Here is a 16,383-nt window from a genome sequence, read left to right as displayed (position 1 = left end):
ATATATTTATCCTATCTGTCTGTTTATCCATTTGCTTAGTTTTGGTTTGTAATTCAATCTAATTAAAATTCATATCTATATTAACTCGAGTGGTCGTACAGGAGTTTAACGAAATCAGAGAACTATATTTTAATTAGATTTGTTTTCAATTGTAGTTATTCAAATATCTATACTTTTATCAATTAAGCTTCTCCGTCTGTCTATCTATTTGCTTAGTTTTTGGTTTTCGTATTAAACTTGAATTGATATTCAATTCTTTGTTGTAGTGTTTGTTTGTTCGTCTAGTGAGTTGTCACTCGTTTAAACTCGGCCGATTCCGTGACTCGGTCGGATTCAACCGAGTATTGCCGTTTGGCACAGTTCAATTTTTTCTCACAATTCAGTTGCTTTTTTGTTGTTGCAAGTTTGTCTTGTTTAATCTAATTATGTCTTTGTTTATAAATTGGATATAAAAAATAAGGAGATGTGATTTGGTTGCTAATGAGACAACTATTCATCAGAAACCAAATGACGTGGATGGAATTTACTGTAGTACAGCTTTCAACAAAGAACAAAACCAATATCGCAAAGGAAGATATAAAAGGCCTCGACATGACGAAATGTTAATCAATTTAAAAAAAGACAACCAAAGAATCACAGGCTTAAGAAAGCCACATAAAGAATTTGACGGAGTGAGCATGTTTGTGAGTGCTCAACCCCTCCCCTAACCTGGGACGGTGGTGTACCAGCAAAACATAAGAGGCAAATGTAAAACTCACATGTGTTGTCATTTTGGTACTAACCTTCTGGGACTTTTTACAAATCTCATGAAATATTGAGAAAGTAAGCATATGTATTAAAGCTTTTTATTGCCGTTCTACATCTCAACAGTTGCAGGAAGAGATGTCATCAAACATATCCTATATAAATAAGAAGATGTGGTATGAGTGCTAATGACACAATCTCCATCCAAGTCACAATGTATAAAAAGTTAACAATAATGGGTCAAAGTACGGCCTTCAACACGGAGCCTTGGCTCACACCGAACAGCAAGCTATTAAGGGCCCCAAAATGATAGTGTAAAACAATTCAAACAGGAAAACCAACGGTCTAATCTATATAAAAAACGAGAAACGAGGGAAACCTATGAACCACACCAACAAACGACAACCACTGAACAATAGGCTCTTGTCTAGTTTATATAAAAAGCCGTTGTGGATCAAACGTCAATGAAACAACAACCAAAACCGTATGCTTACAATTTGCTGCAAGAAGTTAACAAATGCATGCACTCAATGGATGTGTTATGTATAATCCATTTGCTTTGTACTGTTTCATTTAAGCATTAACTTATGTTTCCTACTTCATGCTTTGTTATCTGTGACATATGTTTCACATTTTATGTATTGTCTGTTTCATTTAAGCATTAACTTATGTCTCCCACTTCATGCTTTGTTATCTTTGACATATGTTTCACATTTTATGTATAATCTGTTTCATTTAAGCATTAACTTATGTTTCCCACTTCATGCTTTGTTATCTTTGACATATGTTTCACATTTTATGTATAATCTGTTTCATTTAAGCGTCAACTTATGTTTCCTACTTCATGCTTTGTTATCTTTAACATATGTTTCACATTTTATGTATAATCTGTTTCATTTAAGCATTAACTTATGTTTCCCACTTCATGCTTCGTTATCTTTGACATATGTTTCACATTTTATGTATACTCTGTTTCATTTAAGCATTAACTTATGTTTCCTACTTCATGCTTCGTTATCTTTGACATATGTTTCACATTTTATGTATAGTCTGTTTCATTTAAGCATTAACTTATGTTTCCCACTTCATGCTATGTTATCTTTGACATATGTTTTACATTTCATGTATAATCTGTTTCATTTAAGCATTAACTTATGTTTCCCACTTCATGCTTTGTTATCTTTGACATATGTTTCACATTTTATGTATCATCTGTTTCATTTAAGCATTAACTAATGTTTCCCACTTCATGCTATGTTATCTTTGACATATGTTTCACATTTTATGTATCTTCTGTTTCATTTAAGCATTAACTTATGTTTCCCACTTCATGCTTTGTTATCTTTGACATATGTTTCACATTTTATGTATAGTCTGTTTCATTTAAGCATTAACTTATGTTTCCCATTTGATGCTTTGTTATCTTTGACATATGTTTCACATTTTATGTATAGTCTGTTTCATTTAAGCATTAACTTATGTTTCCCATTTGACGTACCTGAAGATGACAAAGAACATACCCCAGGTTGCGATAGCTTCCAAAGAGCTGACAAATCTCCAGATGTGACAGGTAAAGAATGTAACTTTTAGCTTAAATGAGGGTCTGGTGGGGTTTACAGAATAGAGAATTTTGGGCAAAAAGTGCGCAATAAAGTAGAAAAAAAAAACATAAAAATTAGAGAAAAATAGGCTAAAATATATAGACTAGAGAATAATGTGCCGCTGAAATATAAATAAAAGAGAATAATGGGCAAACATTAGAGAATAGATAAAAATAAAAAATACAGAAATGGAGGACCCCCCATCCAAACCCTCTTATATCTTCAATACTCATTATACATTAATTACTGCTTCGTAAAATCAGATATTTTAGAGCAATTTACACAGTCTGAATAATGAATCAAAATGGAATCCCCACAGGAACCAACTATGCAACAATTTTTAACATTAACAGTTCACATTGTTAATCCTCTGCTTGAAAACATGAAGGTCTGGAGGGGAGGTCCTTCACTTCTGTATTCTTTATTTTTACGTCTTTTTTCTCTTTCCTTTATTTTCTTGTGGCCGTTTTTTACTATTCTGTATATTTTTTGCTCATTATTCTATATTTTTTATTTTTTGTCCATTATTCTGTAGATTTGGCACATTATTTTGTATTCTGCATGCTATCTCAGCAGATCGCATTATACCGAACCGTCTTGATCTTACTCTTAATAAGCGTCTGTTGCTTATAGGAGGTGACAAAGCAGACACCTATATAAAAAAGGCGATATGGCATGATTGTCAAGAGAACTACGATCTATCATGCTTATCTTGTCGATGCACCAAGACTAATCGAGCGATTCAAACTGTTTTCAAAGTATTTTGTATCTAGCTGTAAAGGATTGAACTGGTACCAGTATGCTACCATCATATCAAACGTATAAGAAACAGGGGCGGATCCAGGATTTTTGAAAGGGGGTGCAATTCTTGAAAACGGCGGTATATATTCCTATGAGCGGAGCGATGCTAAAAAAAATGACGATTTTATGCAAAAAAAAAAAGATATATTTTCCAACCAAAAGGGATACGTCCTATTCCGCCTAGCGAAGCGATGCTAAAAAAATGATGATTTTATGCTAAAACAATGTAGATTTTCCTATCAAAAGCGGGTACGCCATCTTCGTAACCCCAACCCCCTCCCTTGAATCAGTGACTGAGAATAATTAATCCTTTCAGCTTACAGAGAACAGATTAACGATGTAACATCGTATATTGATTGCAGCCATGTTTATGGTAGTTCTGAAGAACAGGTAGCAACCCTTAGAGATACGATAGACCCATGTAAGTATAATGTATACGACTGACTGAGCTCATCTTGTTGCATCTGTCTGTCATATGCTGTTTCATATTTCTATTGATGGGCGGAAGGACCTTTTTCGGGACGTCGGGATTTGGCCATTATTTTTGCGGGAATTCTTGATTTACCCTTACCGGGTTCGGGAATTAATGATTAATTTTTCGGGTTCCGGGAAAGAATGCTTTATTTTTTTCGGGAATTCAGAATAATTACCCCTTCTACCGCCTCTCTCTATTGTAAGAAAACAAATCATTTAAAATATAGGTTCCACTTGTCCTACTTTTTCAGACATAAGTGGCATAGGAGTAGACTGAAAAGTCTGTGTGCGGTCGGGGAGGGGGCTTTTGAAAAAAATACATTCTTTTATCCATCACTTCACTTGCTCTTCATGACAACGCTAAACCCAAACGTAGAAATCAAAACTAAACCCAAACGTAGAAATCAAAACTAAACATCAAACTGTTTGATTTAACTCTTACTTTCTTGGTCTAGCAATTGAAATGTTATTATAATAATTAATGCTTCTTTTTTATTTTATTTTATATATGTTATAACAGCCTTGATCATATCTAATTTTTTTTATCGTTTCTGCGCTTTAAAATATAGGTTCCACTTGTCCTATTTTTTCAGACATAAGTGGCATAGGAGTAGACTGAAAAGTCTGTGTGCGGTGGGGGAGGGGGCTTTTGAAAAAAATACATTCTTTTATCCATCACTGCACTCTTCATGACAACGCTAAACCCAAACGTAGAAATTAAAACTAAACATCAAACTGTTTGATTAAACTTACTTTCTTGGTCTAGCAATTGAAATGTTATTATAATAATTAATGCTTCTTTTTTATTTTATTTTATATATGTTATAAAAGCCTTGATCATATTTAATTTTTTTTATCGTTTCTGCGCTTTATACAAAATGTGCTTCCGTTAACTCTTTTACACCACCATAGATCTACAACATGAGGCATTCAACTTCTATACCCCTGCTTCGAGCGAGGATTATACTGGTTTTCGTTCATTCGTCCTTGTGTCTGTCCATCACTTGAATTTTCGTCGCAGTTCTTCTGCGGAAGTACAAATCAGAGCATCCTGAAATTTGGTAGTAAGATTAGCATGTATTACCGTGTGATGCGTTTTAACATTTATCAGTCATCAACCTCTTAAAATTGTCACCGAATGCTTGAATATTTTTAGATATAACGGTCATGTATTTAATTTTCGTCGCATTTCATTCAGAAACTATGAATCATAGTTCCCGGAAGTTCAGTAGCAACCACCACGTGACTATACTCTGTTTTTGATTCATTTTCACATCCATCGCTCATCAACTCCCTGTTTACCTAAAACTCGGGTTATCACCAGTAAGCAATAGCCCACAGCTGAACTTGTTGAACAAAATATGACAAAGAGTGAAAAAAGTAATTCATTATGTGTATCAAAGGTTTGACATTTTCGGAAGGCGCAAATTTTTAGGTTATTAAATTTTGCAATTAAGAAATAATCAAATAGTGTAATTTTTTTTTTTTTTTTAAGAAATGCAAAATAAGGGACAAGGATGACGAGAAAATAAAATCTTGCGAACAGATATGGGCCAGGGTAACGATAAATTTAAAGCCGGTAAAAATAAACAACTTAACATATTGCTAAAATATCAATAATTCTATTGCAGTCCTTCTGAGAACTTCCCCTGGAAATAACTTACCTGAGAGGGTAAATGGGTTTTGTCGCAAGAAACCAGCGTCAACGGATTTTTGCCAATTAACAGGTAACAAAATATTCAGTATTTGATTGATTGATTTTTGGTGTTTAAACGCTATAAAACGCGACTCCCAGGTGTGGGGCTCGAACTCACAACCTCAGTGTTGACAGGCTAGTGGAACAGAAGTTAAACTTCTTGGACATGTTAGACCACTCGGTTCCCGGAGCCCTTTCATTATTCGGATGTAAAGTATTAAGTTTTCACATATTCATATAAGTAAAATAGTCTCATTATACAAGTGCAACTCCAGGTTTATTGGTGGTGCATAAAACATCGGAGAAAAAAATGCCACCTAAAAAAATGTTCATAGAATTAATTATGAATAAAGGATATATAGGGTATCATGAAGACAACAACATACAAAAAAAGATAAAACAGTAGTCAACATGGTTTAACAGTTTAAGGCTCGAGTTTTTACAAGTTTTAATCTGCAACACAAAATTCAGTAATAGACACCACTGTCAAATTAATAAGATGTACAATGTATAGTAACAAGTACGGCACTTCAATATGTATTTATCTTAGCGGTATATAATGATGGTTGGCAATTAATTACCTAATAAACCAATTTTGAACTGAAACGGTCAATTTTATATGAACAGCTTTTAAAAGACTGAACATTAAATTATCAGATCATATTAGTAAGTCTTTCAATCAATTTTCAGACTCATCCACTACTATAAATTCAATACTGTTGAGACAATTCTTTTGTGGTTAGTTAAAATTTGTTATGTCTATGTTCAGACTGGTCTGTAGTTATTGTTTACCTGTAAACAACAACAACATACTGAATTGTCCGAAAAACTATATAGTCAAGCGTTTGGTTTTTTGTCGGTTAATATGGACTTTCCCTAAAAAGTTTACCTTGATGTTCAATATTTTTGTTGTTACATATTTCGCAACCAAAATTCATATCTCAGCACAATCAATACAGACCTAAGAAAAATAGGCAACAATTATTTAAGAAGGCCAAAAGAAAAAAGATGAAAAAAAAACACCAGTTCAAAAAATACCGAAAGACTAAACCAAAGATCGAGCAACACGTACCCAACCGATGACTGGGTAGAACTCTTGACATTAACCTTGTACTTACCACGAGCAATACGACGGTGCATCAAGTGGAACAAGATCTGCTTTTCGTCGCACTTGAGTTTACCCTGCAGTTTTGGTGAGGTTCGTGGTGCTAAGGCTAGTCTTTAGTTTTCTATGCAGTGTTTTGTGAACTTGTTTGCATTTTCGTCGTTTTCCTTCTTTTTGCCTAGGCGTTGTCAGTTTCTCTCGGCTTATGAGTTTTTAATGTCCCCTTTGCATCTTCTGCCTCTTAATTCTTTTATTAACTCAATTTAACCAATCAAAAGCAGTGAGAAAAGAAAATGTAGTCAAAATTTGACCGACATGTCTGTTTTTTAACAGAAAAAGTCAATTTGATGGTTTTAAATACACTCATCACAGATACCAGGATTAAATTTTGTACACCAGACGCCCGTTTCGTCTACAAAAGACTCATTAGTGACGCTCCAATCAAAAAAGCAAACAAGGCCAAATAAAGTACGAAGTTGAAGAGCATTGAGGACCCTAAATTCCAAAATGTTTTGCCAAATACAGCTAATAAGGAAATTTATTCAAAACTTAAGGGCGAATTAATCTACCCCGCACAATATTTGTAGGCTATACAGCTTCAGAACACAGAACCAAGCTGATTTACGTAATCTAGTAGTCGAAGAAGGTTCACTTAGTATTTTAAGTGAGGACAATGAACAAAATCAAAAAGTGTAATAGAATTTGTGAAACGCATTTGATTTTGACATGTTTGCTTGAAACAAAAATTAACTATTGTTACACCACTGTCCCAGGTTAGGGGAGAGTTGAGCGATCACAAACATGTTTATCCCCGCCACATTCTTTATGTGCCTGTCCCAAGCCAGGAACCTGCAGTTCAGTGGTTGTTGTTGGTTCATGTCTGTCATATTTGTTTTTCGTAAATTGTTTTGTTATAAATTAGGCCGTAAGTTTTCTCAATTGAATGTTTTCATATTTTTATGTCGGGGCCTTTCACACCTTTTTACGGTATGGGTTTTTCTCATTGTTGAACGCCGTACGGTTGCCTATAACTGCTTACATCCACTTTATTTGAATTTGGTGGATAGTTGTCTCATTGGCAATCATACCTCATCTCCTTATTTTTATATTCTTTGTTTTATTGGAAACACAGTTTTTAAGTTTTATTCAGCTGCAATTGCATTACAAAAATATATATATCAAAAGTATTGAATTGGCTTAGCTGTCATTTTTTTTATGAATATAGGAGATTCAAGAAATGACCAAGTACCTAGTCTCCAGTTAAACCATCTTGTTCTAGTAAGGGAACATAACAGGCTCGCTAAAATGCTAAAACAAATCAACCCATACTGGGATAATGATAGAGTTTTCGAAGAAACACGAAGAATAGTCATAGCTGAGATGCAGCACATTACCTATAATGAATACCTACCAGCCATTCTTAGTCCTAGAACATTGAGAAAGTTCAACCTTAAACCAAAGAAATGTGGATTTTATGACTGCTATAGTGATAAAATTGATGCCTCGGTAAGGAACGCTTTTGCAGCAGCAGCATTTCGAATGGGACATTCACAAACGAAGAGGGAACAGTCATTGCTTGCAAATGATTACAAAACCAAAACTACCGAACTTCTTGTAGACAACTTTTTCTCTCCGCACCTGGTTCAAACAAATCAAGGAGCCAATGTTAAGGATTTCATGCGATGGTTGACTTTTACACCAGCTAATGAAATTGACAGGTAAGATATATATATATAATCCGACCCATATTGATAATCTCGTTGTGACAAATAGTGTTACATCAACTGCAAGCAGTATGTAGGTATACGTCAATGTACATTAATACAACTTATGATGGTCACGCTAGATGGCAGGACATGGTCTTCAACAAACGAAAAGGGGCTTAACTCATATGTCATTATATTTTCTATTTTTAAAGTCTAAACAATGCTGTATAAAATTTTGAGTGAATTAACTTTATACAATGAGAGTGTGTAAAATGGCATAGTGAATACCAGAACACTGTATACTAGGTAAAGTATACCTTAAAAGACAAAAAATCTAAAAGTAAGAAGATGTGGTATGATTGCCAATGAAACAACTCTCCACCAGTGACCAAATGACGTAGAACTTAGCAAATATAGGTCACTGTACGGCCTTCAACAATGAGAAAACCCTTACCACAGAGTCAACTATAAAAGGCCTCTATCGGCAGTTGTTTCGGCTTAGGGCTTGTAAATCCAAATAAGACTGACGTGTGACTGGATGTATCTTTAACAGTCCCACAAGAAATTGATATTTAGAATATGGTTTGTTGCAATTTCGTAAGAAATATTTAGTTCACAATCTCTTCCGTTATAGCTACGGAGTGAATGCAATGCGAAACAGGCTGTTTAATCGTAGCATAGATTTGTTTTCAACCAACACACAAAGGGGGCGTGACCAAGGTGTACCAGGATACAATGACTGGAGAGAATTTTGTGGCCTGAAAAGATTGACGTTCCAAGACTTCCCTACAAAGTTACAGTATGTCCTTCAAGACTTATATGCGTAAGTAATGATGGAATGGATTGGGGTTTGCAGAATAGATAATAATGGGCAAAAAATATAAAGAATAGAGAAAATGGACCAAAAAAATAAAAAATAGAGAATAATGAGGTGCTAAAATACAAAGAATAGAGAATGATGGGAAAAGGTATAAAGCATAGAGAAAAAAGGACAAAAAAAATAAAAAAATTGAGAATAATGAGGTGCTAAAATACAAAAAATAGAGAATAATGGGAAAAAGTATAAAGAATAGACAAAATGGCCTAAAAATTTAAGAATACAGAAATGGAGGAATGGACTTCGGGAAATCTTTAAACTATATTATTGTGACCTCTAACGTCACGGTACCCAAATTGCACCTAGTATTTTGACAGTTTTTTTTCACCTACGTTTATTTATGATCTAGACAAAAATTTCCATTCTGCATTTATTTCATAGATTATCCTTATTTACTATATAGTTCCACCAATTTAATTTGAATCCATATTGAATCATAGAAAAATGGGTTTGAACCGACCTCCAAACGACCCATGATTCTGTAATGAGGAGTACCCAAAATGCATCCAATCTAAAATTCACATTCGTAAAAATCGAAAAGCTGACGTTTTGTTTTATTTCTTCAAATATTTAGAACAATTTGACAATAGTCCGTGCCTGTAACATATTTTAATTGATCATTCTTTTAAAAAGTTGACTTTTTGTAGACGTTTCCGTAGATTTACTTTTTTTGAGCGAATACCACATCTGTTGATATATACTGTGAACGTTTTGTGTATATTTAAATATATTTAGCTATGTTGAAAGACGTGCATAATGTCAAATCATAACAATACGAATTGTTTAGTCTCTAAGAAAACTTGTAAGATTTCCGTTTCTATTTTTGCTAAATGGGTGCAATTTGGGTACTCGGTGCAATTTTGGTACTGTTACGTTATAACATTTATGGAGTATATAAGTATATATTAATAAAGCATTCAGTAATTTCCTCGATGTGAACTAAAGGCAGAGGATATTGTTAACGACATGTTTAAAAATAATCACATACAATGAGAATGACTTTAATATCTGATCGAACGAGGTTTCATTTGTTTGCACAGGGACTTGTCTCTGAATTTTTTATTTCATATATACCTTTAAATTCTATTAAGTTATATATGACATATGAATGATTTGTTGATTGATAGATTGATTGATTTATAAGGTGTATATGAAATATGATTGATTGATTGATTAATTCATTCACTGTTTGGTTCATGAGTATGAAACCTTAAAGTACATTAACATGCATAAGTTAATCAAATATTGCACAATTTCTGCATTCTTGAAACAGATTTACGACGCATCAAAAGATAAAGTAGATGCCATGCCTGTTACTGTCTAAGTATTACATTGTATACTAAACTTGAATATGAATATTTTGGCCTCGAGCATCACTGAAGAGACATTGATTGTCGAAATGCGCATCTGGTGCAGAAAAATTGGTACCGTTTATGTTATTACTACCACTGGGTCGATGCCTCTGCTGGTGGACTGATAGTCCCTGAGGGTATCACAAGCCCAGTAGTCAGTACTTTTGGTACTGGCATGACAATATGGATTTTGTGCTATTCAGTATAATTTGCTGTAACAAAATTTTGGAAATCAAATTAAGGAATATATCTCCCTCATGCAAAGTTCTGATTCCTTGCCCTGCTTTGGCTATACTTTTTTGTCCTTTTTGGTTTATAGCTCTTTTTTCTTTTAATAAGCTTTGGATTTTCAAATATTTTGACCTCGAGCCTCACTGAAGAGACATTGGTTGTCGAAATGCGCATCTCAGGTGTAGAAAAATTGGTACCGTTTATGTTATTGATACAACTCTGTTTTTTTTTTTAATTTGTTTTCCTCACTAAGAATTAGTGTACCTTTGCTGGTTCGGGTGTTTTCATATGTTTTGAGATTATTTGCCCTTCCAATTTTCGTTATTTCAGCACAATTCACGAGAACTATATTTTCTATTTATTTTTATAAGTTGGAAAATATATTTTAAATTCTTTTGATAGATCTTGTGACGATGTCGATCTGTTTGTTGGCGGACTTCTTGAGAAGTCCAAGAATGGGCGTGTTGGAGAAACTTTTGCATGTTTAATTGGTAAACAATTTCATCAGACTAAACATGGAGATCGATACTGGTATGAAAGGGAAGAATGTGGGTTTACAGAGGGTATGAATATCATTTAGTAAAGCTTGATATCTATATAGTGGTTGTGTTAAGAGGACGGGGAGGATTTTGAAAATGAATATCCCGGCCTGGTAAGAGCGGAAAATAAATAACCTTGCATAAGACAGGATGAAAATGAATATTCTGCAACACAAAATTGCAGGAATCCATCGTGTACAAAAGTGCAAATAATTTTCGCGCAGCAAAGTATTGGAAAAAAATAAGCATACGTAGCAACAAAATGAAAATGAATAGTCGATCTGAAAAAATCCCCCCCCCCCCGAAATATCAAATGTTCTTACTCTTAAGTACAATTATGATCAAGTATTATATCTTATGCGTTTATATTAATATATTGATGATATATTTTAATTCCTATAGCCAGTTTATACTTTTCCCGACCGGTTGATTCTTTTTATTCATTTTTCAAAATTCAATGACGGACACAAACTTTTCTTGAGTTCTTCTAAATTTGCCTTTTGTGACCTCACGGGAAAATGCAACCATGCCTGATGACGGCACATAAAAGAAGACATATTTTTGCAGATCTTTAAAATCATCGAATTAGGAAGGTCATGAAATATTTCATTAGGTTTTCAATAATTTGAGGATATATCCTGAATTCGTGTAGGTCCGGAAATATTTCAGGAGCTACTTAAAATACAATATTTTGATTAAATTCGTGTCTCAAATTTTGGAGAAAACTGCATAAAGATATTTCTCCATCCATTCTCGACAGTTAAATTTTGAAATATATAACACAATCTCAGAGTAAGATTTGATAGTCACAAAAGTAAATTAGATGCTAGCTTGAAGGTGAATCCAGAAAAGCTCTTCGTACGCATGATATTTATAACGTGTTGTTTTCATTTTTAGCTCAACTGACCCAAACTTGTACTAAATCATCCTTAGGGTATCTAGTTTTAAAAATGTATTCGATGACCCTGCCCATCAACCAAGATGGCCGCCATGGCTAACAATAGAACATGGGGGATAAAATGCAGGATTTGGCTTATATCTCTGAAACTAAAGCACTCAGAGCAAATCTGACATCGATTAAAAATGTTTATCAGGTCAAGATCTATCTTCCCTGAAAATTTCAGACGAATCAGACAACCTGTTGTTGGGTTGCTGTCCCTAAATTGGTAATTTTAAGGAAATTTTGCAGTTTTTGGTTATTATCTTGAATATTATAATAGATAGAGATAAAATAAAACTGTAAACAGCAAAAATGTTCAGCAAAATATGATCTACAAATAAGTCAACATGACCAAAATTGTCAATTGACCCTTTAAGGAGTTATTGCTCTTTAAAGTCAATTTTTCACGAATTTATTGTAATTTTTGTAATCTTTCACAAAAATCTTCTCCTGAAATTACAGGGCGAAGTTGGGCCATACTTGGCCTAAATGATCCTTTGGGTAACTAGTTGTAAAAATGTATCCGATGACCGCGCCCACCTACCAAGATAGCCGCCATGGCTAAAAATTGAACATAGAGGTAAAATGCAGTTTTTGGCTTATTTCTCTGAAACTAAAGCATTTAGAGCAAATCTAACGGGGGGTTACAATGTTCATCAGATCAACATGACCAAAATTGTCAATTGACCCCATAAGGAGTTATTGACCTTTAAAGTCAATTTTTCACTATTTTTCGTATTTTTTTTTTTATCTTTTACAAAAATCTTCTCCTCTTAATCTACTTGGTCAAATGTAATTATACTTAGCCACAACTATTATTAGAGTATCTTGATTGCAAAATATATCCGATGACCCTGCCCTACAACCAACATGGTCCCCATTGGTAAAATAGAACATAGGGGTTTACTATAGAAGTCTATGGGAAATATGTAAAAAAAAACAATTTCAAATGGCCACAACTTGAAAACTAATTTAAATGATGATGAGGGATCTCCAGTAACTATTGTAAGACTACGATGGGATGACTTGATGTACCTGCGGCTAAGTCGGGGTCAGGGGAACCCCTGCCCAAATTTTTTTGAAGGGTGTTCCATAAAAACATTTATAGGCATTTTCAGCATTATACAGGCCCTGGGTGAAATAAATTTTGGAGCTGGAGGAAAGGAAATTTTTAATTTTTTATTAATTATCTTGAATATCATTATAGATTGAGATATACTGTAAACAGCAAAAATATCAAGCAAAGAAAGATCTACAAATAATTTAACATGACCTGGTTGGCAATTGACATCTTATTGGAGTTATTGTCCTTAAAGTTATTTTCTGCAATTTATTGGTAACTTTTATAAATCTTTTCAAAAGTCTTCTGCTTTTAATTTAACTACTGGGCCAAATTAAACCAAACTTGGCCTCAATCATTATTAGGGTATCTATATGACTTTAACCTTATGTTACATGATTTCCAAACCCACTGTAGATACAGGTGAGCGACACAGGCAGCTTGAGAGCCTCTAGTTTTAGAATTTCAATACATGTAAGCCACATGACTTGTTGCAATAAATGTGACATGTATGTTTGACTGATTCTTTTCCAGCACAGCTTAACTCAATTAGAGATATGACAATGTCCAAAGTGCTTTGTGAGAACCTTGGATTGGATCGTATTCAAAAGAAAGCCTTCATACGACCTTACAGAGAAAGGTAAGTTACGGAAAACGTTGATATTCAAACATCGTTAGTGCAAAACTATTCATTTTGCGAGCCGAAATTACACAAACACCTTGAATTGTGTGTCAAGGGAAGGGAGGTGATCAGTAGTTGATTGTATTTAACGATTAAATAGTTTTTTACATACAACACATGTACAAAGAGGGTGTTATAAGTGAAGCAGGAAATGCTTGTCGTTTTGGAACCCTAGAATCATGATTCCCAGATTTTGGTTGGGTTTGTGTTCCACCATTTGATTTTTTATACGTATGTTCATTGCTTAATGTTACATTAGGATTTTTTTCTATAAAAATACGAAAATGTGATAAAAAAAATGATTGCCAATGAGACAACCATCTATCAGAGACCAAATGACGTAGAAGTTAACAGATATAGGTCACCATACGGTCTTCAACCATGAGCAAAATGTTCTCTTTTAACAATGGTACTACTGTCTACCCTTTTATTAACGATTTTTTTATTTTCCTTTTATATATGCTTACTATAACCTTATCTCTCTTAATTGATATATGTTTAATTTATTCAAATATGGATATGTCTTCATGATTTGACTCATTACATTAAAAGGAAGAAAGAAATCATGAACACGGTATGACTCAATTGCATTTCTTTAAACAATCAAAAATTTAACATATACAATAACACAGTATATGTTTATCTGTAAAAGTATTCAGAATAAAAGTCTAAAAAAATAGTATAAAATTGTCATTTAGGGGTACTAACTCCTGAGTCGTATGATTTAATGATAAAATGCTAACGAAATATTAAAAACTGCCCCAACTTCTTAACCTTACTAACATCCGATTTTGAACTTGTGACGAAAAAACTAAATATATGATATATGTAACACTATTTGCAAATTCTATGACAGCTTCTAACGCATTTTGTCCGAAAATGTAAACAGAATGTAGAGTGTTTTACGGAAAAAAAAACGATTGATTGATCGCTTCTTGCTTAACGTCCAGTAGCAAATAGTTCAAGCTTATTTATGGCGAGAAACAAATTAATAATCAATATAATACATAGGTTCAGCAAGATAAGTCGATGTTTGGAAAAATGAAAGTAGCCACATTTCGACCTTTTTTGGCAAAAAAATCACATATTGCAAAATTAAAGCTTTAAACCTGAATTTGTTTTATTTTTTTTAGCTTTTTCCGCCCTTACAATATGCATGCATATAAAAAAAATGTCTGAACTGTTATGAATGCACAGCAAGTTGTTTCTGTGGTAATAATTTAATTTTGGATGTAACGCGTCTTCTGATTGGCTGACGGTGTTTTGTTTATCACTCATATATGGACATAATTTAGTAATGTGACCGAGAAGTCGTCAACGTTTTTTAAGTTACTCCGGTTTAAAGTGGAATTTAGAATTAAATTATAAGGAATGACTGTAATGTTTTTTCTTTCTATTCTATTCGAAATAACATAGAAAATGTGGTGCACACTTTAAAATAACCCGCTACGAGGGTTATTCAGTGTGCACCACATTTTTTATGTTATTTCTTCATAGACAGAAAAAATATTACAGCCATTCCTTAATTAAACATTAACACATAGGTTTTTACGTAATTTTCTTATAGGAACGCAACTTTTGACATGTAACAGTCCGAACGCCCCTCAGAGAGTTAATACAATGATTCTTTAAAGTTCAGAGAGTCTGGCATTGACCCTACACGAGGCATCAGATGATTTATATACCATATGTATTATATGTTTGTAGAAAACTTCAGTTTTGTGACACTTTGCCCGATTTGAATTTGTTTCTCTGGCGAGAAAAAGAATGGCAACCAACACCATAATTAACAGACATCATAGAGCTTTTGAAGGAGTATGACAGTAACACTTATATTTGATGACAGCGAAGGCGAGGCAATACTTAAGTTGTTATGAGAGATGTGAAACTCGTGTAATTAAAGATCTTATTCAAAAGTTACAACAGTTGTAGTTTTTAATTGAAATTACCTATATATACTTATAGTAGATAACTTATAATTTGTACAGTTTGATAATCCCATTAGAGAAGGATGTATGGTTAGGGTCAGTACCTACCTCCTGAAATATAATAATAATGAAATTCTTCAATGCTTTCAAATCAAGGAGATGTGGTATGATTGCCAATGAGACAACTATCCACCCGAGTTCAAATGAAGTGGATTTAAGAAATTATAGGCAACTGTGTCTTTATTTGAGACAAAATGGGTATACTTTGGACACTTCAGAGTTCACTGAATTTGAACTTGCCATGAGCAACATGTGTCACATATGGATCAGGATCCTTTTTCTTACTCTTCCGTTTCGCTTGCGATGTCCATGTGTTTTGATTGGGTTCGTGTTGCTCAGTCTTTGGTTTTCAATGTGGTTGTTTGGGGACTTGTTCATCTTGTCCGTTTTTAGTTTTAGCCATGTCATTGTCAATTCTTCTTCGACTTGAGTTTTGCATGTCTCCCGCCTCTTTTTTTTATATAGTAATAACTTATAAAAGAGAGGCGAAAGATACCAAAGGAACATTCTAACTCATAAGTCGAAATAAATTGACAAGGCCATGGCAAAAAAAAAGTAAAAGACCAAAAGACAAACAACAATATACA

General features: G+C 33.7%; 1 protein-coding gene across 1 annotated transcript; it reads left to right on the top strand.

Moving 5' to 3' along the window:
* The first annotated feature begins 2,190 nt into the window (after nt 1-2,190).
* Nucleotides 2,191-15,682, top strand: LOC127718714 (chorion peroxidase-like). The gene is made up of 8 exons (XM_052224770.1): nt 2,191-2,314; nt 3,463-3,567; nt 5,252-5,347; nt 7,647-8,139; nt 8,762-8,950; nt 10,990-11,150; nt 13,661-13,766; nt 15,516-15,682. Exons 1-8 carry the CDS (start codon nt 2,191-2,193, stop codon nt 15,592-15,594), a joined length of 1,353 nt encoding a protein of 450 aa, XP_052080730.1. The 3' UTR covers nt 15,595-15,682.
* Nucleotides 15,683-16,383: the final 701 nt, after the last annotated feature.

This window comes from Mytilus californianus, unplaced genomic scaffold (assembly GCF_021869535.1).
Source record: "Mytilus californianus isolate M0D057914Y unplaced genomic scaffold, xbMytCali1.0.p SCAF_10, whole genome shotgun sequence".
NCBI lineage: Eukaryota > Metazoa > Mollusca > Bivalvia > Mytilida > Mytilidae > Mytilus > Mytilus californianus.
Note: the sequence above shows the minus strand (reverse complement) of the source record. Positions and strands in the feature narration are given on the sequence as shown.